Raw genomic sequence first — 26,903 nt, forward strand, 5'->3', positions numbered from 1 at the left:
AGACGAATGATGGTTTATTCGGGTGTTTTCCGTAAAGCTCCAACATTATTTCATTAAATGCCTTGATGTGCCTAAAACCTGCCTTCATACAGTATCCAGGATTTTCAGTTTATTTGGTCATCACTCATCAGTGTATTTAAATTAATTTTTAATCCAATTTTGTTGCTCATTGTTTCATTATCATTCCGTAAGGTTGCTCCAGCACAAAAGGCACACAGTCGTTCACAGGCTGCACACACACATCTTCATAAAGCTTAGAGAGCCTGAGTGTACTCACAGATTTTGTTTGACTATTTGTGATTGAAGGTGTGGTTGTGCTTTTTGTCTTCCTCCACCAGATCAGAGAGCTCATCTGCTGTTTGCATTAAGACTTGCCATTTAGTACAACAGAGGGTCCAGAAAAGCACTTTCGCTTCCCACAACACACAACAATTAGGTCGTATTTCCCCTCTTCACTGCTGCCGAACATGTAAGAACCCAAGGGATTTTGCCTGTAATGAGCAGATCTAGAGACTTGCAAAAACAACTACAGCCTACCTTACAAATCAACCCATGAATAGCAGTTACTCTCATAATCAGAGGTGGGTAGTAACGAGTTACATTTACTTCGTTACATTTACTTGAGTAAATTTTTTGGGTAACTAATACTTTTAGAGTATATTTAAAAATGGGTACTTTTACTCTTACTCGAGTACATTTTTAGTGAAAAAACGGTACTTTTACTTCGTTACTGTGGGCGACGCTCCTCTCGTTACTTTATCTTAATGCATACAAGTTAAAAATCCTTCAATTTATTCCAAGCGCGCCATTTACTTTTTTTTCTGGGCAATGAGCGATGCCCGTTCGCGAATGATTCATTCTTTTGAGTCAATTCTATTCGAAGGCTTGATCAAACCAGTTGGCAGACCAATGAATCGGTTCGCGAATCAGTTTGAATGATTCGTTCAGTTCCCTGCCGCACGCGCTGAGTCGTCTGAAGCGGTTCTCACTCAGAGTTGTAACATCAAGAGCCTTGAAGACGTGGCTCTGGATCAACAGTCAGTTGAAAACATCTGCAAAGGTTATGGTTTGCTAGCTATGAAGATCTTTATTAGACGAACACCGCGTGTGCTGTCGGTTCCACAGGTATAGATTCGTTTACAGTACACGATACCACTATGACATTACCAGTTTGTTGTACATGTACCTTACACATTAAATACAATGTATATTTGATTCATTAAATAAGCTGTGACAGAGTATGAAATAAACACCCGCCAAACCCACGTTAGTTCCAGGAGGAATGCCTTGCCTAGACACAATTAATATGGAAATTTTCACAATCTTTACGCTTGCAGAAATAAAGGCTACATTTGTTTACATTTTGCAGAACAGACGGAAGAAGATCCGTCAATGTGCATTTGTTTCGTTATGTTCAGATGTTCTGTAGCGGTCATGTGAGGAGATTTTACTCTTCTCCGTGTCAGAGGTTATATACATTTATAATACATAATTAAAATTTTAAATATAATTAAATTTAACTCAGTGATCAGGGCCGGATTATCCATAGACGGGATTGGGCGAGTGCCCTGGGGCACCAGCCAATAGGGTGGCACCAAGTGATTACGATAATGACAAGACCTTTAAAATATTTTTTCATGTTTTGTATATATTATTTTGCTGGAAGAGATACAAATGCATAGAAAATGAACAGTTAATGATACAATATACAGAGAGAATATCAAATACATGCACGCATATAAAGAATTGCGATTGGGTCAGGTCCCAGTGTATTTGCCCCCTTCCCCCAGTCAGAGTCGAGCATATTTATTCACAAATGGATAGGCAGCATCGACTTGGCGGTTGTGCGAAACGTAAATTAAAAAAAAGAAGAGAAAATATCATGACACATAGCCAGGGCTATACAGGGCGACTGAAAAGTAGCTACTGTGTGCGACTATCAAAACATATTTAGGAGCACCTGTGCGACTAACCCGATCAGCATAGGCTATTTGTGTTTGCGCTGAGAGGAGCTTCAAAGATTTCTACTTGCGTGTTTGTGCAGCGGTGAGTGGGCCTACTGTATCGCAGACATATGTTGATTCCTTGAATGCAATGTTAATCAGAATCCACTCACTGCTCAAAATACTTTTGTTCAGTGCAGTTATGCACGCTCACAAATGCTCTCGTTATAACAAACAAAGTGTAGATAGTGTAAATAAGAGATTCGTTGTGCAGTGTAGAGAGCTTCATTGATTATAATGGAGTTTTGTGAGATTGCTGAAGTGAGTAACAGCTTTTAAAGATTATTAAAGGTATTTGTAAATGTGATATTAAATTAATACAACAGCTCAATAAACAATAAGTTATATAAAGTGATGTACATTGTATGACTTTTAACAATATTGCCTGATTTTGCTCTATTTAGTCAAGGAACATAGTTTCAAACAGTCACAGCCGAGCCGCTGCGCATCTCCATTCAAACATAGCGGTGTTTCATTTATGAATGAACCTGCGTTTTTAAATGAGTCTAGTGAGTCAGTGATTCAATTACCCACTCATAAAGTGAGTCACTTGCTTCGTTCCTGAATGAATCAGCTGTTCAAACGAATCAGTGACTTACCGCCACCTGTTGGCAGTTTTATTTTATGTTTAAAGTGTCCTTTCAGTTATTTAAATCATTTCAATCAAACAATAGTTCTATATTCAAAATGTTATATTTAAAACATTAATCTCACAACATTGCTATGAATTTAAAACATCCATGCCACCTCTGAGCCTCTCTAAATGTCTGTAAATTTACCTACATGCCACTTTTGTGTTCTTCTGTGCCACCTTTGTAGTGGAAACTAATTTTGTTGAATGATTTCTTTTGATTAGTAACTTATTCTTCTTATTCTACCTGTTCTTATGGAATTGTTTTTTTTATTATTAAAAACGGGGGCTTCAAATGTGGTCACCCAAGGGCACTACACTGTGTTAATCCGGGCCTGTCAGTGATGCAAATCAGAATTTGTATCAGCTGTTACTCCAGTTTTCGGTGTAATATGATCCTTCAGAAATCATTAAAATATATTGTTTTATTACCAGTGTTGTTGAAAAAAAACAAAAACAAAAAAACAGCATATGCTGGTTAGGTATGTTTTGAAGCTGGGATGCTGGTTTGTGCTGGTCATGTGCTGGTCTTGAGCAGGTCGGACCAGCTTAGGACAAGCAAAGGACCAGCTTAAATCAGTTCAAACCAGCATCCCATGCTTCAAAACATACCATACCAGCATATGCTGTTTTTTTCAACAGGGAACAGTTTTGCTGCTTAATATTTTTTGGAACCTGTGACAGTTTGTTCAGGATTCTTTTATGAATAGAAAGCTAAAAAAGAACAGCATTGATAATAAATCAGGCTGATAAAAATTCTGATTTGCATCACTGAAATAAATTACATTAAAAAAAAATTAAAGGTATTTTGAACGGCAGTGTGTGTGTGTGTGTGTGTGTGTGTGTGTGTGTGTATAAAATTGTATCTAAATATCTATATATCTAAATAAAAATAGACTATATTCAGTATATGATCCAAAGTAACTAGTAACTAACTACTTGAGTAGTTTTTATCCGATACTTTTTACTCTTACTCAAGTAACTATTCAGACTATTACTTTTACTTTTACTTGAGTAAATATTTCTTCAAGTACTTTTACTTTTACTTGAGTACAGTTTTTGGGTACTCTACCCACCTCTGCTCATAATATGAATCAATTAAAATGTATTCCATTACCCATCTGTATTATACACAGCACAGTGCTGTTATTGATAATTAACACTAAAATTAAAACAATTAAAAATCATTTCCAATACTGTAATAAGACTGATTTAAAGGAAAATATAAATATTAGATGAAAAAGTTGAAATTAAAAAACTGCCAATTGACTGATATTTAATTTAAAGTATTACAATGACTAAACTGAAATGACAAATAAATTATAGCAATATAAAAACTAAAATCATTAAAAAAATCACAAAAACACACATAACAATGACTAAAAATTTAAGTTGATGCTGAAAATATAAAATATTAATAAATACTATAATTGCACATAAATAATTCTAAAATAACACTTCACATCACATCAGCATAACATAACTGACAAAATCGTGGCATTTAGAAATTTTGGATTATTTTTAAATGGTTCATGGTTGAACTGTGTCGTGGCAAGTTTAAATAGCTCTCACCAGCATAAGAGACAAACTCACTCTCAGTTGTCTTTTAAAGGTTGTATTCTTTGCAAAGAAGGTCAGACAGTCATACAGAAACACACAGGTTGCTGCAGAGTGTGACAAACGGGGAGGGCGCTCCTCCACCTTTATATCTGCACTCTAGGCACTCAAGGTTACAAGCTGTACTTTTCCACTCATGGTAAGAAACTAGAAAGAAACATTCCACTATGTTTCATAAGCATACAGAAAATCATGTAAAATCAACCAAAATGATTTTTTTCTTCGACAACTGCACTTACCATTGCCTGCAGTGCATATGTGCACAACTATAATTAAAAGCAAGACAGTTTTCACTCCCATGATTAACAATCCGCTGGCAGTTTCTAATGTACATTAGAACAACTAATTTGAGAACCCAAGACGGAGGCACAGACGCACAGTGTTGTTCTTGATTTCCGAGTGTGAAAATGATGACATCCCTGGAGCCTTCAGCCTCAATCGATTGAAATAATTAAGAGATAAATTATGAATGATGGTGGTTGTGTGGATGTCAGGATGTGTGCTACCATTTGAGAGCATCACTGGACCATTCAGCCTCCATTTACAGTCCATTAGGTGCCATTATTAAACCCACGAGGCCCATGGGATGAGATTCTGTAGTCAGAAAATTTAGAAAGAGACAATGATTCAGGTGTGTCCAAAATCAGAATTTCATAACACAATTTTATGATCACTTTTTCAGTAGCCTATGTCATATTCAGAATAAGAAGCTGATAATATCAATAGATCACAGGTTTCAGATAACAATATTAACATTTTTGTAGTGGTAATTGCCCCTTTGAGGTCCGCCGGTAAAGTGCCCTTGCGGTCCGGTGCCCCCGGTCTGCGATTTCTGCCGAGGGTAGGGGTGTTCGATATGACGACTTTTGATCGTGGACGATAAAAATGTCTGCACGATCTGCTTTTTTTAAGAAATATCCTAGTATCGTGCTACAGCACACATTCTATCAGCTGCAGTTCTGGCGCCGCCATCTCTATATACTGTATAACGCCACATACATTCGCATCAGTGTTAACTCAGCGGTAGAGTTACTCTCACGGGACACTGCACTTATTCACAGTCACAAAAGTACATTATTTGCAAAGACTTGCTGGTTAAACGTTCACTCGTGTGCTGTTCTGACTAGCGCCTTTTCTGAGCACATACACCCAAAGCACGTGCTCTAAAAAGCCCGTCAAACAGCGCCTGATTACTGAACTAAGTTATGTTTTGTGCTAATACTGTTAAAGCACACAAGGTTTATGTATAGACTCAGTTGGTTATGTCTAAAATGAAAGTAAACAGCTGAGAGAAACGGATGCGGGCCTGTATATTAGATGCGTGCAGGTCTTAAAGGGACAGTAGCCTACATGCTGCCGACTGTAATTAAAGGGATAGTTCACCCTAAATTAAAATTTCTGTCATTATTTATTCACTCACATGTTGTCCCAAACCTGTATTAATTTCTTTCTTGTGCTGAACACAGAAGAAGATATTTTGAAGAAGGTGGGTAACCAAACAGTTGCTGGTCCACATTGACTTTAACAGTAGACCAGCAACTGTTTCCACCTTCTTCAAAATAGCATTTATGTTTAGCAGAAGAAGGAAACTCATTCAGGTTTAAAACAACTTTTGAGTGAGTAAATGAAGGCATGAAAATAAAACGCAAGCCTATTTTAATTTTGGGGTGAATTATTCCTTTAATGTTAATAAAACACCAAACACAAAGAGAAAAATCACTCACTATTGACTGAAAAACTTTAATACAGTAGCTTTAGTAGGAATTAATCTATATCCTAATGTTTTATTTTTTATATTTGTTCATTCAATTTCTTGAATGCTCCTGCTAAATACACCTAAAGCCTACCTGAAAATAAAACAGGGTTTATTTTATTTGTATATCATGTGTATTTATAATGTGTATCTTTGCTCTCATTTATTAATAACAAAGATAAAATAATGACAACGATTTTTATCTTCACCCACTTTGGCCTAAATAGCCTATCTGCCATACTTTTTTATATTTTCTTACCTTGAAAGGCCTTGTCTTTATAATAGGGAAATTAGTTTGGCTGTACTGCTCAAACAACTTGCAAAATAGAAAAACCAAACTATATCAATATATATTCACTTATATCAACAACTCTTGGAAATGCAAAACAAAAATACAGACTAAGACAAGAAGCAGCAAACAATGACACATTTTCATGTCTTTATTTTATGTCATATATGTAAACATTCACAATGCAAGATGGAACAATTATGTAAATCCCTAAATTAATGATTTCTAACCTGCAGTCAAATCACTGAGATGAGATTAGAGGTGTTTGCCAGAGTTGTGCTGCACTAGAACAAGAACACTAATACATTTTTTGAGTTTGTTATTCAGAAGAACTACTTCCTGAAACATGCAAGAACACCTAAGGTTTTGTCTGGATGTCTTAAAGCTTCACTGCTCTTTTTGTCTTTCTGTACCGTAATACAGACCAGAATTTCTTCCTGTAGTGAGACGATCCGTAGTAGTACAGCAGAGGGTCCAGGAAAACACTTGAGCTTCCTACACACACAGCCAACAGGTAAGCAGTATATGAAGAATTTTCCTCCCTCCTATCATTTTCAGTAGCTAAATGAACACAGTGGTACAACAGGATGGCATTGGTTGGTGCAAAGCAAGTGATAAACTCTGTCAGCACAGCGATAGTCATAATCACAGCTCTCCTTCGACTGTCTGAAGATGAGGATGATGTAGCTAAGTGATCAGATTTTACACTGAGCACATATATGATGGTTGAGTAGCTCACTGAGGTTACGACCAGCGGCAAGAAGAAGTAGAGGCAGGAGAGGATGGAGAACAGGTACTCATACACCTTTGTGTGATACAGCACATCATGGCAGGTGACGCCCACATTCTTGGTGTTGAGCGTTTGTCTCACTAAGAAAAGCGGCACCACACCCGCGAGCGCCAGCAGCCAGACCAGCACACATACGCATGTGGCTTTCCTTGCGCTTCTCCAGGTCAGAGAGGCGACGGGAAACACCACGGCCAGCAGCCTGTCCACGCTCATGCACATCATCAGCAGTATGGAGCAGTACATGTAGCAGTAGTAAGCTGCACTGAGCATGCGACACGCCGCTTCACCGAAAACCCAGTCTGAAGCGTTCAGCTGGTAGTGGATCTTCAGAGGCAGCAGCAGGGTGAAGAGCAGATCCACACACGCCAGGTGAGACATGTAGATCACAGCTGGTTTCTTCTGTCGAATCCTACAGGTGAACGTCACCAAGGCCAAAGCGTTCAGGGGCAAACTAATGAGGATGATGATGATGTAGAACGAGGGCATGACGCGTGTGAAAAGCAAGCCTTTGAGGAAGTCAACAGACTCATCTGAGATAACAAATGTGCTTGAGACATATGTAGTTTCGTTGTGTTTTTCTACATTCTCATGAGGGATGCTGACAGACTGGATAAAATCTGTTTTTTGTATAAAATCAATATGGTAAGCATAGGCCACGTGATTACCAAAACCTGTAACAATAACAGAAAACCATCAGTGAAAGTTCTCACATTATATAAAAAGTTTTGATGAAATAACAAAGACAATCAAAGGCTAGACATATGAATAAATACTACCACGTAAAGGATTTATGTATCACAGTTTCTTTGTTGAAGTGTAAAATGGAAAACTTTCATGTGGTAAAAAAACAAAAAAAAAACATAATTATTTTATTCATCTTAATCTTTTAATAAAACCTGAGAGTTTTCTGTCCCTCCATTAAAAGTCCACGCAACCAAAACTTGGACGATCCAAAAAGCTCATAAAGGCGTCGTAAAACTAATCCATATGAATTGAGCGGTTTAATTCAAGTCTTGTGAAGAGATACGTTCCCTGCAAGGGCGTAGGTTTGCTTTTGACATTGGTGGGGACATATGATTCTGAAAGAGAACTCTTCTGTTGCTGTAGTAACGAACACAACTTTCATTCACATCTGATTGACAGATAAACCGCACGCTCTTATTTCAGTGTTTTTTATTTTGTGGATATTTCAACAGTTTGCTTTGTACATTCAGCTGAACAATATTCCACTCACATGGTTTCCATAAAATCACATTATAATTGTCCCAAATTATGCTAGGCTGGAAGATTGTGTATCTTTCAGCACAACCTTTGTCTTTCTGTCAATATGCTTTATATAGAGAGCTAATAATAGCCATAATTGCGCTTTCTCGTTTCGTTTTCTCTGTTTTGTCACACACTGTACTTCAAACTCATCGATGCAACTTTGTTCATTTCTGAAGTGAGCTTTTATATTAACTGTTGTGGACTGCTGTCTTGAACTGGGTGCGATACCTGTGAGTTGTTTTATACGCGACTGCGTATTAAATATGCGTCCTTGAAAGCGCACAGTTTTCTAACGTATTTACTTTAACTTCTTAGGTAATATCAATGGTATGACATTTCAGATGAGTCCGAAAATTACAAAAACATACATATATTTAATTCTTTGATCATAATTATTGCTAGGGACAGTTTGGTAGTCGCTGGATATTGGTAGGGACATGTCCCTGGCATCCCCCCCTAACTCTACGCCCCTGGTTCCCTGTATATGATGAAAAAACTTAATTTTTGTGTTCGTGATTTAGGTGTGGACTTTCATTGGAGGGACAGAATCTCCTCAGCTTACAGTATAAACATTTTTACTTTGTATTTCAAGATTAAACAACTAACCCAGAGGTGGTAACTCATGGATCACCCACGTTAAAGACTTGTTATCAACTGGCTCACGAGTCCGTTCAAAGCCGCGTACAGAGCTCTCTGCAACCAAACAGGCCAAAACACCATCAGTAAAACACACAAGCTACTAAAGGGAATTGGATCCCATTTCCAACACCTTTACCTGGTGACCCTGAACCGAGTTCATTGGACATCTGCGTTGAAGACTCGTCATCAATTGGCTCATGAGTCTGTTCAAAGCTGTGTACAGAGCTCTCTGCAACCAAACAGGCCAAAACACCATCAGTAAAACACACAAGCTACTAAAGGGAATTGGGTCCTGTTTGCAATGTTAGGCTAAATCACTTCCTGTGTGCACTATTAGCAGCCCATCTTATAGCGGTTGGATCTCTGTTCATTTCATGTAGATTCTTTATTGATTCTGAGACAAAACAGAAAACAAACTCCTAAGACATGCAGGTTCATACTGTAGAAAGCATTGCTGAGAGTCCAGTGCTCACAGGAAATTATTATGTGATCTAAATGCAATGAAAGCTCTTCATGTAAAATACAGTATAATATCAGAAAGTGGCATAACAGCAACATTTTACATTAATTTGTGGACGTCAGTGCATTGTAAATAATTCATATGAACTTCCAGCATACATAAAAAGTTAAAATAGCATGCAGTACTTGTCAAAGGTGGGGCGTTCAAAGGAATAGTTTACCCAAAAATGAAAAATCCGAAGATATTTTTAAGAATGTTGGTAATCAAACAGATTTGGCTACATATTTGGCTAATTATGACATTCCTCAGAATATCTTCTTTTATTTTTCACAGAAGAAAGAAAGTCATACATGTTTGGAACGACATGAGGGTGAGTAAATTATGCAAGAAATCTTTTAAGTGCAGTTCAACCTTGTTTTTCCAAGACATACAACACCTCACTGAATTTTAATTTCATCAGGGAAAATAAGACATTTTAATTATTTATTAATGGACTAGTGCTTTCTCAGTCATTATCGGCTGCAAAGATGAAGTTGCCAAATGCGGCGTCGACTTGCCATCTCCACAGTGGACGTGCCTTTAATAGAGAAATGCACCTATACGGACTACATAATCAGAGAAGATTTGTTTTTTTATTTTAATTGGTTTTCAGGTTTTCTGCAGATTTATTTCTTATGTCTGTGAGCTGGTTCATTGTTGTGATGCGCTCATCCATTCACGGAGACTGCATGAGATGACAGAAAGCACATCCAAAAATGACGGGAATATTTTATGCTCTTTCCGAAGGAAAAAAAAAATCATAATAAAAATGATTGCGTGTGCGCCCCCATGTCATAAAGTAGGCTAAGAACGATAATACTCCCACAGTCCTCATAAACATTTGAAATGTGCGATTTTATTATTCATATGAAAAATAATAGTAATAACAACCTGTTTTGGTCATATTTACTATTAATTGCCCAGCTCCCCCTGTCATTGATCTAGCACCCCCTCAGCACCTGCCTTCAAAATTCTCTGGCACCGCCCCTGATTTTAGACCTAGTGGAGTAATAGTAAATAATAATATAGTAAGTAATTGTAAATGTGTAAAGTTGCATAAGCTCATTATAACTTAGTGTCATCCATATAAATCATTGTTACGTTTTCTATGGCTAGGACCTGCAGTTCCTAAAAGGATTTAAGTTTACTACTAGACTAAAAACAGTTAAAGTTAGCAGGTGCATAAGACAGCGCTACGTCCCACTTCAATACGCACAATATTTTTTACACTTTTGTGAATAAACACTTTGAAAAAAATTATGAAAGGCAAGATTTTTACTGTCACACTGATAGTTTTTGTAGTGGATTGCCCAACATTGCATTCTTTTATTCCACTTTGACTTCTCTTTTGTTGTTATTTGGTCTATTTCTGTATATCTGTAATGTTGTCCAGTTGGAATTTTCACCCCAAAATGGCGGCTGCGCTACCGAAGCACTACCTAGTGACTGTTACCCAAAACGCATCAGAGTTTCGCGTCTTGGGCTGTGTTTGAAATGGCATACTTTCTTACTGCTTACTGCCCAGTACACAGTGCATACTGCCTACTAATTTTTAAAGAATAGTGTGTGAAACAGTATACAACAAGCAACAAATGTTTCAGAGTAGTATGCTTAATTGTCACATGACAAACACAAACATTAATTCAGCACAGCTGTCAAGGTTGTTACCTTATAAACAAATGTGCTAACCATTCTGTTTACAAAGGCTTGTTATAAGGCTTCATATTAGTAAACAATGCTATATTGCCCAGTTGAACTCATTTCATAATTGAAGAACTTTACATAGGCTATTGGACAGAAGTGAATCAACGCTGAGCTGTCTTTAACTGAGCAATGATATTTTTGGCAGTTACACTAATTGGAAAAAGTGATATTCTAGTTACACTAAGTGCAAATAATGATAAATTCTGTTTACACTAAAATAGCAGCATTTTCTTTAGCAACAGGTGTGTAAATAGTAGTTAGGTGGCAGATATTTATACTTCAGTACTGTAGTGCATTATAAAACAGTATGCAATAACATATTGAGTGTAAATTATCATACGTTTTATTTGATGAACGCCACTTTATTCGGACAAAAATCTACCTACAGCTAAGCACACTGTATTTTTAATGAGGTGTTCAATTTCCACTTTTCAAATATTTACTTAATTTTTTATTGAAAATAAATGCCTTTCTGATCTCGTATATGATGGGAAAAGGAGTTGCATGAGTTTGAGAAAACGTAATAGTAGGAGTAGGAGTTGTATGATAGTATGCCATTCAGCACACAGCTTCTGTACTGCTTTCAGTGTACTTGAGTTATATTTAGCAGATTCTGGTATTCGGGTATTCCATGCATACAGAAAATCTGCATACTATGCGCAGCATACATACTGGATGCTGCAGAAATAGTAAGAGTAGTATGATAGTATGGCATTTCAAACACAGCCTTGGTCTTATATACTCTTTGTCGCTAATTGGTAAAGTCAGCGCATCACTGCAGCTGTCGTTAGAAGTCCCGGTTGCTATAGAAACAGTCAGTGTTCTGAGATGTGCGTTCTGAGACGTGATTAGTAGTTATGAAGTAACTACTAATGAACAGTCATACACAATTACATTGAGTTGTGACCTTTTCATAAATGTTATTAGCAGTAGCAGTAGTAGTATGAAAATGCAATATTAATAAATGCAATACATTCTATAGAGGTTTTGCCTGTGTAGTTAATTATTTTGTGAGTGTGTTTTGTAAGAAATCAGCTTCCGAACCCCACCACCACTCCAGTGCCATGTGATAACTTACCTTAGTTTTTATATTTTATATACAGTATGTGTGCCTCCTCAGCATACACCATATTACCATTAATTCAATTCCTGTATGTAAAGCAAGAACTGAGGGAAAGTGAAAATACAGGTAACCCATTAGTAATTAATAAAGAATTATCGGTTTCACTTTATTTTGATGGTCCCTTTTACACATTCTATTGACTATAAGTAATGTTGCACCTACATTTCTACTAACTCTCATTAGAGTGTTAGTAGTGTATTAGTTGACTGGTAGGGTTAGGGTTAGATTAAGTTGACACGTTCTTGCAAAGTTACTTATAGTCAGTAGAATATCTGTTGGGAGACCAACACAATAAGGAGTTAGTAGATATGAAGCAGACAGTCTACTAATACTCTTATGAGAGTTTGTTGACACGTAGTTGCAACATTACTTAGTGTCAACAGAATGTTCAAAAGGGACCATCAAAATAAAGTGTTACCGAATTATCAAATAATTCTGCAGGACTTATTTTGAACCTGAAACTATAGGCCTATTCTAAAGTGAAAATATTGGGAACCCATTAGTAATTAGGCACAAAAACTACCCAAGACTAAAAAAAAAAACGACCCAACAGCTTCATCCCAGTGTTTCTGTAAATAAATAAATAAACAAACCACCATTTTGTAGTAAGTTGGATAGTTATGGCAAGACAGTGGAGTTGGGGTTCATATCCGAAGCAGATTTCCTACAGAACATGCGCACAAAGCAATTGTTTATCATACAGGCAAAAACTTATGTACAATTATCGTAATGAGTCTCTTTGAGTGCGCAGCAAACAAAATGCATATTTCATTTCCATTATAGGCTAATAATAGAAGTAGTGGACTGTGACAAAGTTGCTACGGCAGTAATACTTTGTACTTGTCCTTTTTACTCAATTAATTTTGAAAATGAATAGGCCTGCTTATAATTTTACTGTAGCAATATTTTATTGGGGTATCTGTACTTTTACTCAAGTACTTGATTTGTGGGCCACAACCTGATTATTATAGTGACTATTTGTGTATAACTGTTCAGTAGTAGTTATTCCATAGTCATTTTTCTTGAATCTTAACTAGTAGATAATTAATAGTAGTTCTTCAGAAGTTATTGATTAGCTAACTGTTACTTAACAAAATCATAAAATTGTATCACATACTGATTAGGTAACACATCTTCCTTAGTAGTTAACAGCAGTGAGTTAAGTGTTAATGAATAATGTGTTATTGAAAAAGAAGCTAATTTAAAGAAAAAATCTTTCTTTAAGCTATCACACGATTTGAACCAGCAATCTACATAAAACAAGCTTCCTTACACACATAATATGATACAGTCAAGGATCTATCTGCATAGTTAAAAACCATCAAAATACAGCAATTAAAAGTCAAATTTCTGTCATGCACAACTGCACTGATGCACTTACCGTTAAAGGTGGCAGTGAATGCATGCAGAAGTATAATAGAAAACAGGATAGTTTTGACCCCCATGAGTACTGATCAGTGGTCCCTTTCAAACTGTATATGAATCTCTATACAGACAGCGGTTCTTCACTCTCCGAGTGCTCAGTCTCTTCTGTGAGGAAAGGCTCGGATTTATATATGGTGACATCACTGGACCCTCCACCCTCCACTAAGCCCAAATTCATTCTTATTCATTGATACAACCTACAGAGCCAATGAGAAATCGATCTCCAGTATATCCAGTATTTTCAGTCTATTTGGATGCCAGGACAACTTTGTCATTTTTGTAGTTTATATCATCAGTATATTTAAATACATTTTTAACCCAATTTTGTTGTTTATTAGTCCATTATCATTGTTTAATGTTGCTCCAGCACCCAGTCGTTCACAGGCTGCACGCACACATCTTGATAAACCTTCTTCTTTGATATGATGCATTGTCTGTAAGTAAATGGAGGAGGAATCTAGGAGTGATGTTTGATTCTTCTTTGACATTTGACCCTTATAAACAAAATGTTGTAAAGGCTTATTTATTTATTTATTTATTAAATTGCATACTTGCATCTCTCTCTTTTTTATCATATTGATCTCTACGCATACTCTAAAGAGACTACACTATGTTCAACATTTTGATGCTTGAATTCTAACTAGGACCAAAACAAAAGACCATATCACTCCCATTCTGCAATCATTGCACTTGTTTTTTGGTTCAATTTAGAGTTGATTTTAAAGTTCTTATGCTCACATACAAAGCTCTTCACAGTCTTCCTCCGGAGTACATATCTAAGCTTTTAATGCCATACACCCCAAATCATAAACTTGTTGTTTTTTAGACTGGCCAGATACAGTACCTGCCTGCACTGGAATCTGGATGACAGATGAGTCCTGCAAACTATGAGTCTTCAAACTGTGCCAGCTCTGTGCAACAACACAAATGCTGGGCTGTGAGGACAGTCGCAAAGGATCACAAATACAAACTGACAGATGTCAGCATCAGCAATTGGACTGATATTCTACATCATCATATGGTGAAGGTGTGCTCCATCACTGAGTACTGCTGTCAGGGCACTTTTTTCTTCAGTGGATGGTAAAATAAGCATCAAACACCTTGAAAATGGCAGCTATGGTTCACCTGTGACTACAGTTGTACAGGAACTGTTTCCAGGAATGGCACAAAGGATTGTAGCATCTCAAGTCTCTGTGGTAAATAAACTACAAACAAAAACCCATGCTCTTAATCTCCTCACTTACCTGACTCACAGTCACATTCCATATCGACAGGCACATTAGGAGAGGATCACTCTTCTCTCGAGGTGTGAATCACATCAATATTCATGCCACTGACACTTTTGCATATGGCCTTTTTAACACAAAAGCAAACAGAAAAGTCTCACAAAAGTATATTGTTTTAGGTGAATGAGTGGTCAGAGTGATTTTCACATCATTTTGTGGAAAAAAAACTGTAGTCTACCACATCCAGTACCCAAACATCTAGTGAACAAATGTTTAGTATGTGTTTTTGGCCTTTTTAGGTCACTGACCACACACAAGCCTTATTTTATATATATATGAAAAAAAATACTTGAATACAGTGTCATCAGACTAGCCGTTAATATATTTATAAGAAACTGAAAAAGAAAAAAAAAATCAGATGATGTCAGGGAATGTCAATATTCTCCAGGGACCCAAAACCCCGTCAGACCCCAGAGGGTTTATTTTGTTATTTGACCCTCATCTTTATGCTTTGAACACAATCACAGAATGGCACAGCTGGATTTATTCTTCAGTTTTTCCACTTCTTGTAGTAGCTCTTTTATTTCTCCTTCATTCTGATCTTGCAGGTGTTGATAGAGTTTCTCCAGTACTTCATGTTGTTTCTGATGATCTTCCAGCATCTGTTGAAGCTCCTGAACATGCTGCTCTTTTCTCTTTCTGAAATCATTCAGTTCTTCTGCTTGTTTTCTGGCTTCATCTTCATGTTTCTTCTTCATCTCTCTCATTTCCTCTTCATGTTTCTTTTTCATTTCATCTCGCTCTTTCTCTTCTTTTTCTTTTCTCTCCTTCTCCTCTCTTTCTCTTTTCTTGATCTCTTCTTCTTGCTCTTGTTTCAGATCTTCAACAATTTTCTTCCATCTCTTTCTCTCTTCTTCTTGTCTCTCATCATCTTCTCGTTTTCTTCTCTCCCACTCCTCTTTTCTCTCTCGCTCCAGCTGCTCATAATGTCTTTTTGCTTCCAGTTTCTTTTCTTCATAGTCTCTCTCTTTTTCTTCTCTTTCTCTTCTCTGTTTCTGTCTCTCCTCCTCTATCTTCTGTTTTTCTTCTTCTCTTTCTCTTTCAAATCTCTTTCTCATTTTCTCCAGTTCTTCTTGTTTTTCTCTCAGTTGTTCCTCGTGTTTCTCTTTTCTCTTTCTTTCTTCTTTCTCTCGTTCTCTCATCTTTCGGTTCTTTTCATCCTCCCATTCTCTCTGCTGTCGTTTAATTTCCTCTTGAGTCTCTTTTCTGTCATTTTCAGCCTCTTTTATTTTTCTCTCCCATCTCTGTCTTTCTTCCTCTTCTTCTTTATTCCTCTTTTGGTCATCATAATCTCTCTTTTTTGTTTCTTCTTGTTGTTTCCTCTGAACCTCTGCTATAATACGCTCTTGTTCATGTTTAATCTTTTCTTGATCCCGTCTGTATTTCTCTTCTTTCTTTCTATCTTCTTCTTCTCTTTCTTTCTGCTGTTTTTCATAATCTGATCTCTGATTTTCAATCTCTCTCTTCATCTCTTCTATTTTACGATGATATTCAGCTCTTTGCTGTTTTTCCTCTTCTGATCGTTTCTGGTTTTCAATCTCTCTTTTCTTCTGTTCTGTTTTCTCTTTCTCTTCAGACTCTTTCCTGAGTTTTTCCTCTTTTTCTGTGAATTGATTCTCCATTTTCATTTTTTCCTCATCTGCTTTTTGTTTCTCTTCATCAAGTCTCTTCATCACGTTTTTCATTTCAATCTCATATTTGGCCTTTAATGCCTCATTTTCAGCCTGAATTTCTCTCTCTCTCTCTTTCAGTATTTCCTCCATTCTCTTTTTAATGGACATCTCTGCCTCCTCAAACATGCTGTTAGTGAAATATCGACCCTGATTACTATGTTTCACATCTTCTATCATGTTTAACAGTTGAATCACTTGAGTTCTGTCTTGTTGTTCTTTGTTATTGAAAACCAGGAATCTGTTTCCACAATCTCTGATCAGTTTATGGAGTTTTGCATTGTTACTTCTCTTCACATAGTTCTCTATAGATTCACCCTCAAGTTCGTCTCCTCTAGTGAACAGGACGATGCTGAACTGAGCAGCTTTATGACCAAAGATCTTCTTAATCAGCTGCATAGTATCATTCTCTTCATTGGTGAATCTTCCCAAACTCAACACAATGACAAACGCATGAGGTCCAGGTGACGACAGTGAAACACATTTCACTATTTCTTCCACCACTTGTTCATTATTAAGTGTCGTGTCAAAGAGTCCTGGAGTATCAACAACAGCTACTGATCGACCATCAACTTCACCAACTTCCTTCATGCAAACTGTTGTCACTGAATCTAATGTACATTCGCTGCAAAACTTTTTCTCCCCCAGAACAGTGTTTCCTGTTGCACTCTTTCCATTTCCTGTCTTTCCAATCAGCACAATCCTCAAACACTCAATATCACCTGCTTCACCTTTAACACCTGAAAATAAAGTTGGTAGAGATCATGTATTAATATTATGCAAATTTAGGACTGATGTTTCAAGTTATTCTTCAGCTGTTTCTTTAACCAAAGCATAGAACAATGTTACAGACTGTCTTATTGGGTGAGAATCTTGACAAATAGGATTTTGAAATGCTAGAAAATTTTCAATGACATGAAGCCTGTTGTTATATATAGCCTAAGTTTGTTGACAAATAACTTTTTTTTTTTTTTTTTTTTTTCACAGATGAGACTGTAACTAAAAAACATTTAATGACAAAAACCATGATGACAATCTATTGACATTTTGTCAACAAATAAAAATGGGAGAACATTTTTAAGAAGGGATGATTTGGGAAGAGATCTGTGGTATATTAATGTGATATGTTATTATGTATTATGGTATAGTATATATTATTAGCTGTAGGTGGGGATGCCAGACCATGCCATCCTTCCTCATCAGAATCGGCCAGGAGGCTGCTGCAAGAAGCTGGATCAGCTCAAGAGCGGGGTCACCAGAAAGACTGAGCACTTGTCTTCCCTGACCCGTCTGATGACCTGTGGTAGCAGGGAAATCGGGGGGAAAGCATAAAGATGGGCGCTGGGCCAGTCATGGGCCAGGGCATCCCATTCCATTAAGAAATATGTTGGGCAGTGCTACATTGTCCCTGGACAGCTTATCTGCCCGCATGTTTGATCTGCCCGACACACGTGTTGCTCTGAGCGAGAGTAGGTTTCTGTGTGCCCACCAGCCTGTAAAGAGAGTGCGACCTGACATCTCCTTGGTGATTTTTGAAAGCCACCACTGTCATGTTGTCTGAATGTTGGTAGGAAGGTCTTGAGAGTGAGGAAAACTGCCAGCATCTCCAAGCAGTTTATGTGCTGGGTTACTCCAGGCTGGGCCAGGAGCAATACACCGGATTGTCTTTATACAACATCCCCAATCCCAATACCAGCTTCCTTCTGGAGACTAGCCCCAGCGGAATGCCTCTCTGAAACAGGCGAGGAATTTCCAAGGGGCCACATATGAAACCGACCCTGGCGACAAGTGTGAGGTGGAAAAATTGAAGGGGTGATGGCCGCCATAAAGCCAAGCACCTGCTGGAATATCCTGAGAGGACGAAAGGTCCCGGAGGAGAATGACGCCGCTAGCTACTGAATAGTCAGATCCACAGATAGAAACCAGTCCCTGGGGAACATTCGCACAAGGATCTGTTTCAAAGTCAGCATTCGGTCGGGTGCTTCATTAATGCGCGGTTCAGAAGCCTTAGGTTGAGGATGGCCTGAGACCGCCATCTTTCTTGGGAACAAGGAAGTAGCAGCTGTACAGGCCTGACTCGCTGTTTTTGGGAGGGACTGTCCTGACGGCAACTTTTGCAAGCAGACTCTGAACTTCGGTTCGGAGAACGTGAGACTTGTTGTTCTTGACTGTAGTTTGAATAATACCTCTTAATCGAGTAGTGCTATGTTCGATACATCGATACGATGCTGTCTTTGTATCGATATCGTGTCACGTGTGCAGCAGTGGACCGTGCTTAATTTTAATACAAGTACAGCGTTTAAAACAGAGTAGAAAAGTGTGAGCTTCACACTTGTTCAAGACGGAAATATCTTCTAAATGTGTTACTTATCTGTAAACCTGGCAACAATGTGCACGCGCTCTCCGGACTCCACTGTGGATAAACGCGCTTGCTTTCTGAAAACACCAGTTAGCTTGTAGTTTAGCGATCTCCACTTCAATATTCTATTCTCAGAAAAGTGTAATTCATCAAGTGTTCATTTACGAGAGAGAGAGAGAGAGAGAGAGGCTGTGTATGTATGAATTATCACTGTTTTGCCGCATTTCTCTATTAACAGTGAAGCTGTGGCTTTAATTGCTTTCGAAACAATGATGTTACCAGCTCCTTGTTGAGAAAGATAATGTAGCTCTTCAGCGATTAAGCTATTTTATTAATAAATAAGCGCGGGGCAGCGCTAAAAAGTTTGTGTTCCTGAATGTCTGTGTGCGCGCAGCGTGATCTGTGTGACTAAACACGTGTGCGTGAGATTTAGTGAAGACAGTGCATTATTTAGAACTCTTCTAATTTTTATTTTTTAAATGTAGAAAGTGTGTTAATTTGTGCAATGATATCCTACCAGCAATGTTAAGATGATTTTTTAAATATATTAGTAAGAGTAAGTTACAATATAAATTTATTAGAACGAGTAGGCTACATTATTATTTATGGGCTTAAAAACAAGATGCAAACAATCAGAATATTGTACCTGGTGAGTAGTGCACAATGTAAACATGAAACATATGCCATTACCTTTATTGTACTGTGGTACAGTTATGGAGGCCCTTTATAATGCAGAGGTCAACTGCCTGCTCTGCCTATAGTATGGCCCTATAGTATGCAGTGTTTAATAAACAGCTGTTTAACTAAATTCTGCTGAGGTGCAGTCCTGTATCATGATACGTATCGTATCGAGACTTTGCTGGTGATACACAGCCCTAGAATCGAGGGGGTCTGGGAGCAAACTGGAGTGAGTAACTCAGCTTGACATGTCCGGAATGGCTTTCCAAGCTTGCAGCCGGGTGGCAAGTGGTGTGAGTTTAACAGGAGGCGAGTCACCGCCAGGGGGCAGGGGACTGACAACTGTGAGAGGAGGAAAATTGCTCTTTAAGATATATGGGCCCTGGCCTGGAACACGTGGAGTAAAGCCATGGTGTGGAGAGACGAGCCAGTCTGGCTGGCTGCCGCATAGGCCCTTCCTGCTAGGATTCCCCCGGTCAGGGAATAGGCTTATGACAAGGGACATGGGACTTCAGCCGGCATCAGCTTACTCACCTACGGATAATTTGCCCTGCTACTCCATTGTTTCTTTCTCCAAGGTTCCTGGGAGAAAGAAAATTGAAACAAGCGACGAAATCGGCACCTTGAAAAAGGCGATGCAAGTGTACAGCAGAGCGAGACAATCGAGCAAATTTGGCAAATTTCCAGGTGGCGTTGTTTCAAATGTCACTGTAGTGAGAAACAAATTAAAGAAATTAAAGTGACAACAAAATGGCACGTTTTGGCAAATTTCCTGAATCTGACAGAAAGAAGGATTTTAATACTTAAAACAATTTGAAAGATGTCTTGCAGCAAATGACATTGAAGCAGATAAGAAAGCTGATGTCTTGGAACCCACAGAGTATTGACTACTGAAAAATGGGAGTCAAGCAAAGAAAGTAACACAACTCAGGCATAAAAAAAAATGACTGAAAACTTGCCACTGCATTTTATGCCAAAACCAATATTGATCACCGAAAGATTCAGATATCATACACAATATCCAAATAAAGGTAAAACATTAACAGACTATATTGTTGACTTGAAAAGACTCGCTAGCAGTTGTGAGTTTGGCCAGTTTCTCGATGCAGGATTAGTTTGTGTGTGGTATGTCAGATGAAGCTCACCACCTTTCAAACAAGCTTGTGAAATTGCTCTTGGCCTTGAACTGGCATACAAGGATACAAAGAAAGACCATTCTGACCATCCTCACCATTCTGCACTGCAGTATGTCATGTGTGTGGAAAAAGGTCTGCAGAAGCAGTAAAAGAGCAGGTAAACCCAGTTGGTGACAGCCACAAATGAGGAATTAAGTGCTTCTGATCATACATTTGCAATTTTCACAGTTTACACTGCTCAAGAACAGAAAGATGGATTACTCCTGCAACTTGAACTTTCAGGGAAGAAAGTAACTATGCAGACTGACCAGGCCAATTTGTCTCTCTAATTCCAGAATCTGTGTATAAAGAGTGTAACATCTGCTTATGATCCTTGATGGTCGTTGGGACTTTATGTCTTAAGAGACCCTTTTAGCCTTTTGACATTTGCATATAATTCACAGCCTGGCCCCACATTCTATCTTTATATGGGTGTTAAATTGCTAAGGGTTGTCCCCCCCACTGTCAAAAAGATGCTAAACAGATCGACGATCTTGCCTCTCCATCGGACTTCAAACACATTCCAAGAGAACTAAATGACCCTCGGTACCAGGCCTGGCTGACCAGTGGACTACCCCCACGATTACAAGATACATAACACACACATAGAGGCATTTTCTTTATTTAGACCATAATTAATCAGTTACAAATGTATCTGGTATATGCATATGTTGTTTCTATGTTTCCTTATTATATTAGCCTAGTTACCACTCGTTATTTGTATTAGTACGTTCTAAACACTCATATTCAGGTGTATGAATGTATCTCAGGTTTAATATCTTTTAGATGTCTCTTTCTTGATATCAAAATGATCTGCTCTTTATTCCTCACACAATGATGTACACTATGTGATTGTGAAATGCATCATACTATTTTTACTGTACTGTGGGAAAAATTACACCAGTCTCCAGATCAGTCGTAAAACATGCAATTGAGGTGTCAAGTGGGACAAAGAAACACTTTCCCACTGAAACTATGTGCCTTGTTATTGGTCAAACTAACCAAAATGGGTGTTCCAGGGAAACCAGATAAAATTTCTCCCACACCAAAAAGGCAAGTCTTCTCTTTACTTTCGGGGCCCTGGAGACACACTTATCACCTTGGAAACCTCACGACTCCCCTTCCGGGGGGAGTCCGATCTTCTGGCAGTTTTAAGTTCAGTAACTTTGTCGATTCACTTCGGACTAATCAACGCATGGCAGGGATGACGAAGCTTTCACTCCTAAAGGAATTCATCAGGAATCTACATTATCGTGCACCAGGATGCTTTACTCAGCACCCACAAAACCCATGCAAGTAACCGCTTGTTAACTTTTTAGATGCGATTCTAGGCTTCGACCCCTTTTAATTAAGGTGATGTGATTCTCTGATGGTTCGTACAAGGTTAGCTGATGTGTAAATCCTGCCACTACACTCTACTCTCTCTCGCACCCCCTCTCTCTCGCTCTCTCGCCCCCAACCCCCATCTCTCTCGCCCATGTTTGAACATGTTGCATGTTCAAACATCATTTATAATAATAGGTTAATGTTTTCTTCAGAAGTATATGAGTCTGGGAATTTAAGAGTAACGTTTAATTAATGCATTGCAATTTAACTAAACCTGTTAGATTTTAGTCGATTAAATCTACTGTAGGTTTAGTAGACTAAAATCTTATGATATTCAGTCAACTAAACTAAATTGGCATTTAATTTTCAGAATCTAGTATTCATCTGAATTGTTTTAGTTTTAGTCAAAAGCCTATGACTGCAACTAAATCTAAATTTGCTTTCAAAATTCACACTGATTCATAGGTTTGCCTATAATAATGATGAAAGCAAATTGTGTTTGAAAAGTTTGCATATTTGACATCTTGGTAACACTTTACAATAAGGTTCATTACTTAACATTAGTTAACTACATTAGTTAACATGAACTAAGAATGAACAATACTTCTTCAGCATTTATTAATCGTAGTTCATGTTAATTTCAGCATTTACTAATGCATTATTAAAATCACAAGTTGTGCTTGTTAACATTAGTTAATGCACTGTGAACTAACATGAATAATCAATGAACAACTGTATTTTTATTAACTAACATTAACAAAGATTAATAAATACTATAATAAATGTGTTGATCATTGTTCCTTCATGTTAGTTAATACATTAACTAATGTTAATAAATGACACCTTATTGTAAAGTGTTACCGACATCTTAAATATGCAATCATGTTCAATTTCAGACTCCATAAATGCAAGCCCTAAAAATACAATATATTAAAATGAAAGCACTGTTGATGCAATGCATTTTTTATTTCAATTACTGCAATTCAACATGTTTTTTTTGTTTCAAAGACATTTATCATTAATTTACTTTCACAAGGAATTAGTTTGTGAACAAATGAAATGTGCACATGGTTGTTACTGATGGTTTTCTACTGTGAACTGTTTATTTGATTTCAACTATTTCTTTTGTTGCTCTTTCTTTTGTAATATAAAAAATTATCATGCAAAATACAAAAGAATCCTCTCACCTTCTGTCGGAATCTTCTGCTTCAAGTCTTTGATCGTACTTTCCAATTCCCTCATTTGTTCCTCCAGTTCACATCTGGCTTTGTTCTCTTGAGCTTTCACATACATCTGAAGTGAACATGCTTCAGTCTTCATGTTCTCTATATAATCCAGTAGATCTGGGATCTGTCTTGAGTTTTAGATTCCTTCAACCCTATCACTCTGTACTGACCTCCACAGAGACTGATTAACCTCTGACATTCTGAGCTGGATTTGACAAAATCTGTCACTGATGCTTCAACAGTGAGATTTGTTGTAAAGAGCAGTATGACTTGCTCACAAGAGTCAAATATTCTTTTAATTTTCTCTATTTCTGTTTTGTCTTCATCAGTAAGCGGACCAACAGGAATAATGATGATGAAAGCATGGACTCCAGGATGACAGAGAGACACACAGCGGAGAGTCTGACGCATCACTTCCTCCTCTGAGAGCTGATCGAGAGCTGGAAACTCCAGCAGACTGATCAGACGTCCATGTATCTTCTCCTCTTTCTTCTCACGCACTTCACTGCTTGCTTGCCGACATGAAGGTTTTATCTTTTTCCCCCGTAAAAGTTTTGAGACAGAGACCTTAAGTGATCCATCACTTCCACACAGCACCAGATTCAGCTTCTGTTTTTTTCCAGAGAAGATTGCCGACACTGAAAAAGAAGAAAAAAAAACATTCAGAGTCACACTTTCACAAAACACTTCTGCAACTCCAGTCACTTTTATATATATTTATATTATATAATTCACCATTTATATATAATTTAATTAACTACTCACTATTGGGTATTACTTTTACAATAGTATTACTTACTATTGGGACGAATCGATTTTGGACTTTGTGATCTTGTATCATCTGTAAAAAAATAAATAAATAAATAATATAAACAATGCACAAACAGAATGTTTACACTTCATGCTCCCTTTTTCCTATTTCACAAACATAACAGTTGGGATCTTTCAGTGACGACTGGGGATCATGTGTCTTTTTTCAGTTTTCTTCTACTTTTATTTTCTGTTCTTCTTTCTGCCAAAACAACAGTTCCCTGTTCCTCTCTTAATACACTTATCCATCACTTTTCACATGGTTCCTTTGATTACTATGAGTTTGAATTTAATAAATATTAAAAATGGCACTTTGGTTAAGTTGGACAAGAATAATAAGTACTCCTCAGGCTGTCCAAAGACAGTTTAATAATATACAAATTAGACATGTATTCTATTTTATTGTTGTGAAATAGCACTGGGTTAGACACAGTTTAAACATTTAATATCAGGTTTAGTATCACTTGTCCCTGAGAGTCAAACCAAATTTGAAAACCTCCTTGTTTAAAGACTTTCTGAAGTGTATTTAGTTGAACTCGTGAATGTTAAAAGAGTAATTCTGAAAACTTACAAAATAGATGTCCTTCATCACTTCTCCCTTCCGGTCTCTCTTTGTGTTTTCCTTCATCACTGAGGTGAGAGCTCTTCTTGTTGTTTTCCTCTGAACTGATTGGCTCTTCATCCACAGATGTTTCAATAGGATTATGAAATATGTCACATGTGAGATATGCTTTCTGGTTTCCTTTGAGTATCTTATCTATCCTTTTAAATATATCTGAGTGCAATTCTGTCTTTCTTTCATCCAGCGGCAGATGTCCTCCTCCACACTCTTTTATTAACTGATGAATAGTCTGCACCAAAGCAGAGCCTCCAAACAGTTGTTCAGTATGGCTCATCAAAGAACTAAACATTGATCTGGGTATCTCTTTATCAGTCGTGATCACTATAGTGTGCTTAATTGCTTTTTTACTGAATTTGTTGAGCACATATTTGACTCTTCTCATGTCCTCCTCAGTGAAGTCATTATACTGCAGTACAAGTATGAATGCATGAGGTCCTGGATCAGACATGTCCACACAGTCGCTCACTCTCTGTGTGATCTGATGATCTGAGATGTTTAGATTCAGCAGACGAAGGGTGTTAATGACTGTGACGTGTCTGTCCTTCACCATTCCACTGACCATCAGATTGAGCCTCTGTAAAGCTGCCGGTTCTTCATTCTCACACATATCTATTTCCATGATTAAGTTTCTGACTCTGCTGTTTTCTGCAAAATTTTTGCCCAGAAGAACAATCCTCAGATCACACACTGGAAAACACAAAACTAAATACTGTAAAGAAAAACACTTGATCAATTGTGGAGCAATGCCACAATAACCATACTGACAATTAATTTTACAGATTGTGAGAATTCGGGCTTCATATTTACATTACTCTATATTATGAGAACATTTTTGGTTGTGATTCACATGTAAAATAATTCAGAACCAGATTTCACATACAGACTGTAATCTACATCAACAAACAAACAATTTATTGCATATGAGAACAAAATATGCAGTTAGTGCCTGTGTGTTAAATAATGTTATCTATGTCTATAATTTAACTGGCTTACTGTTAGGATGTTCATCACTCATACTGTGCCGCCTTTTGCTCTCTGAAAATAAAACCACACATATAGTATTGGAAGTTATATATATATATATATATATATATATATATATATAACATAATAGAACCTTCAATAGCCATGGATTCGAGAATGTGCATAGTTAAACTCGGTTTAAATTTGCTTCAAAATTACTTTAGGAACTTTGAAGTTAAAGACAATTAAAAATACTAATAATAAATACAATGACAGTGTCAGTAAAGTTTTACTCAGTGTTTGAAACTTACGTCGCTCGAACTCTCTGGCTTCGAAAGAAACGACTGAATCTAGACAAATAAGCATGACACTAAATAAACACCCCAAAGTACAGAACACAAAGCAAAATTAAAACTTAGTGACAGCACTCTTCCATATTTGATCAATTTTCGATGACTTCCACTTCCAGAAAATATTACTTAATCACGGGTTATTGTTGTTTGTTTATAGACTACAAAGCTAAATATAAAAAGGCAGTATTTGTTACACTTTTAAAAATGGCAGTAGCATTTCAAACTAGAACTTCTATATTTTATTGTAATTTGATCTGTTGCCTACCCATTGTGGACGTTGTTTCACCGCCACCTGCTTTGTGCTGAATTCTGATTTCTATTCTGATTTCTATTCTGATTCTTCTTCCCGTCGCGTGCACGCACACGACGCGCTCTCCAGTCTCGTTTTAAAGTGAAACAGAAACTGTGCAGAGAGGCTTCGACAGTGTAATTAATACAGAACAAACTGATGCTTGTTTGATTTTACTTTTTGCCAAATTCAATGACATTTACCTTTACACTGAGCTGGCCTTGTATGCAGCTGGCTCTGACAGACCTTTACAGTTCCTGTTAATTCATAGGTGTAATTCTGACTTTGATCAAATGTAGGCTATATGAAATTATCTGCACCCTCACAGAAAATCCACATGAATTTCACACTTTCCACATGTGGTGTTGATCCATGTTGCAACACAATAGAGCACATATTAGGTAATA

At 37.4% G+C, this 26,903-nt stretch overlaps 1 protein-coding gene and 1 pseudogene across 1 annotated transcript; both read right to left on the minus strand.

The window, feature by feature from the left end:
• Positions 1-166: 166 nt before the first annotated feature.
• LOC131528403 (proteinase-activated receptor 1-like) lies at positions 167-15,005 on the minus strand. The gene is made up of 6 exons (XM_058757485.1): positions 14,984-15,005; positions 14,584-14,709; positions 9,125-9,217; positions 8,956-9,042; positions 6,738-7,754; positions 167-366 (listed from the first exon to the last, which is right to left on the minus strand). The coding sequence occupies exons 1-6, from the start codon at positions 15,003-15,005 to the stop codon at positions 167-169; spliced, it is 1,545 nt and encodes a 514-aa protein (XP_058613468.1).
• LOC131528289 (GTPase IMAP family member 8-like) lies at positions 13,818-26,562 on the minus strand (annotated as a pseudogene).
• Between the last annotated feature and the right edge of the window lie 341 nt (positions 26,563-26,903).

Source organism: Onychostoma macrolepis, chromosome 21, assembly GCF_012432095.1.
Source record: "Onychostoma macrolepis isolate SWU-2019 chromosome 21, ASM1243209v1, whole genome shotgun sequence".
In the NCBI taxonomy this organism is placed as follows: Eukaryota; Metazoa; Chordata; class Actinopteri; order Cypriniformes; family Cyprinidae; genus Onychostoma; species Onychostoma macrolepis.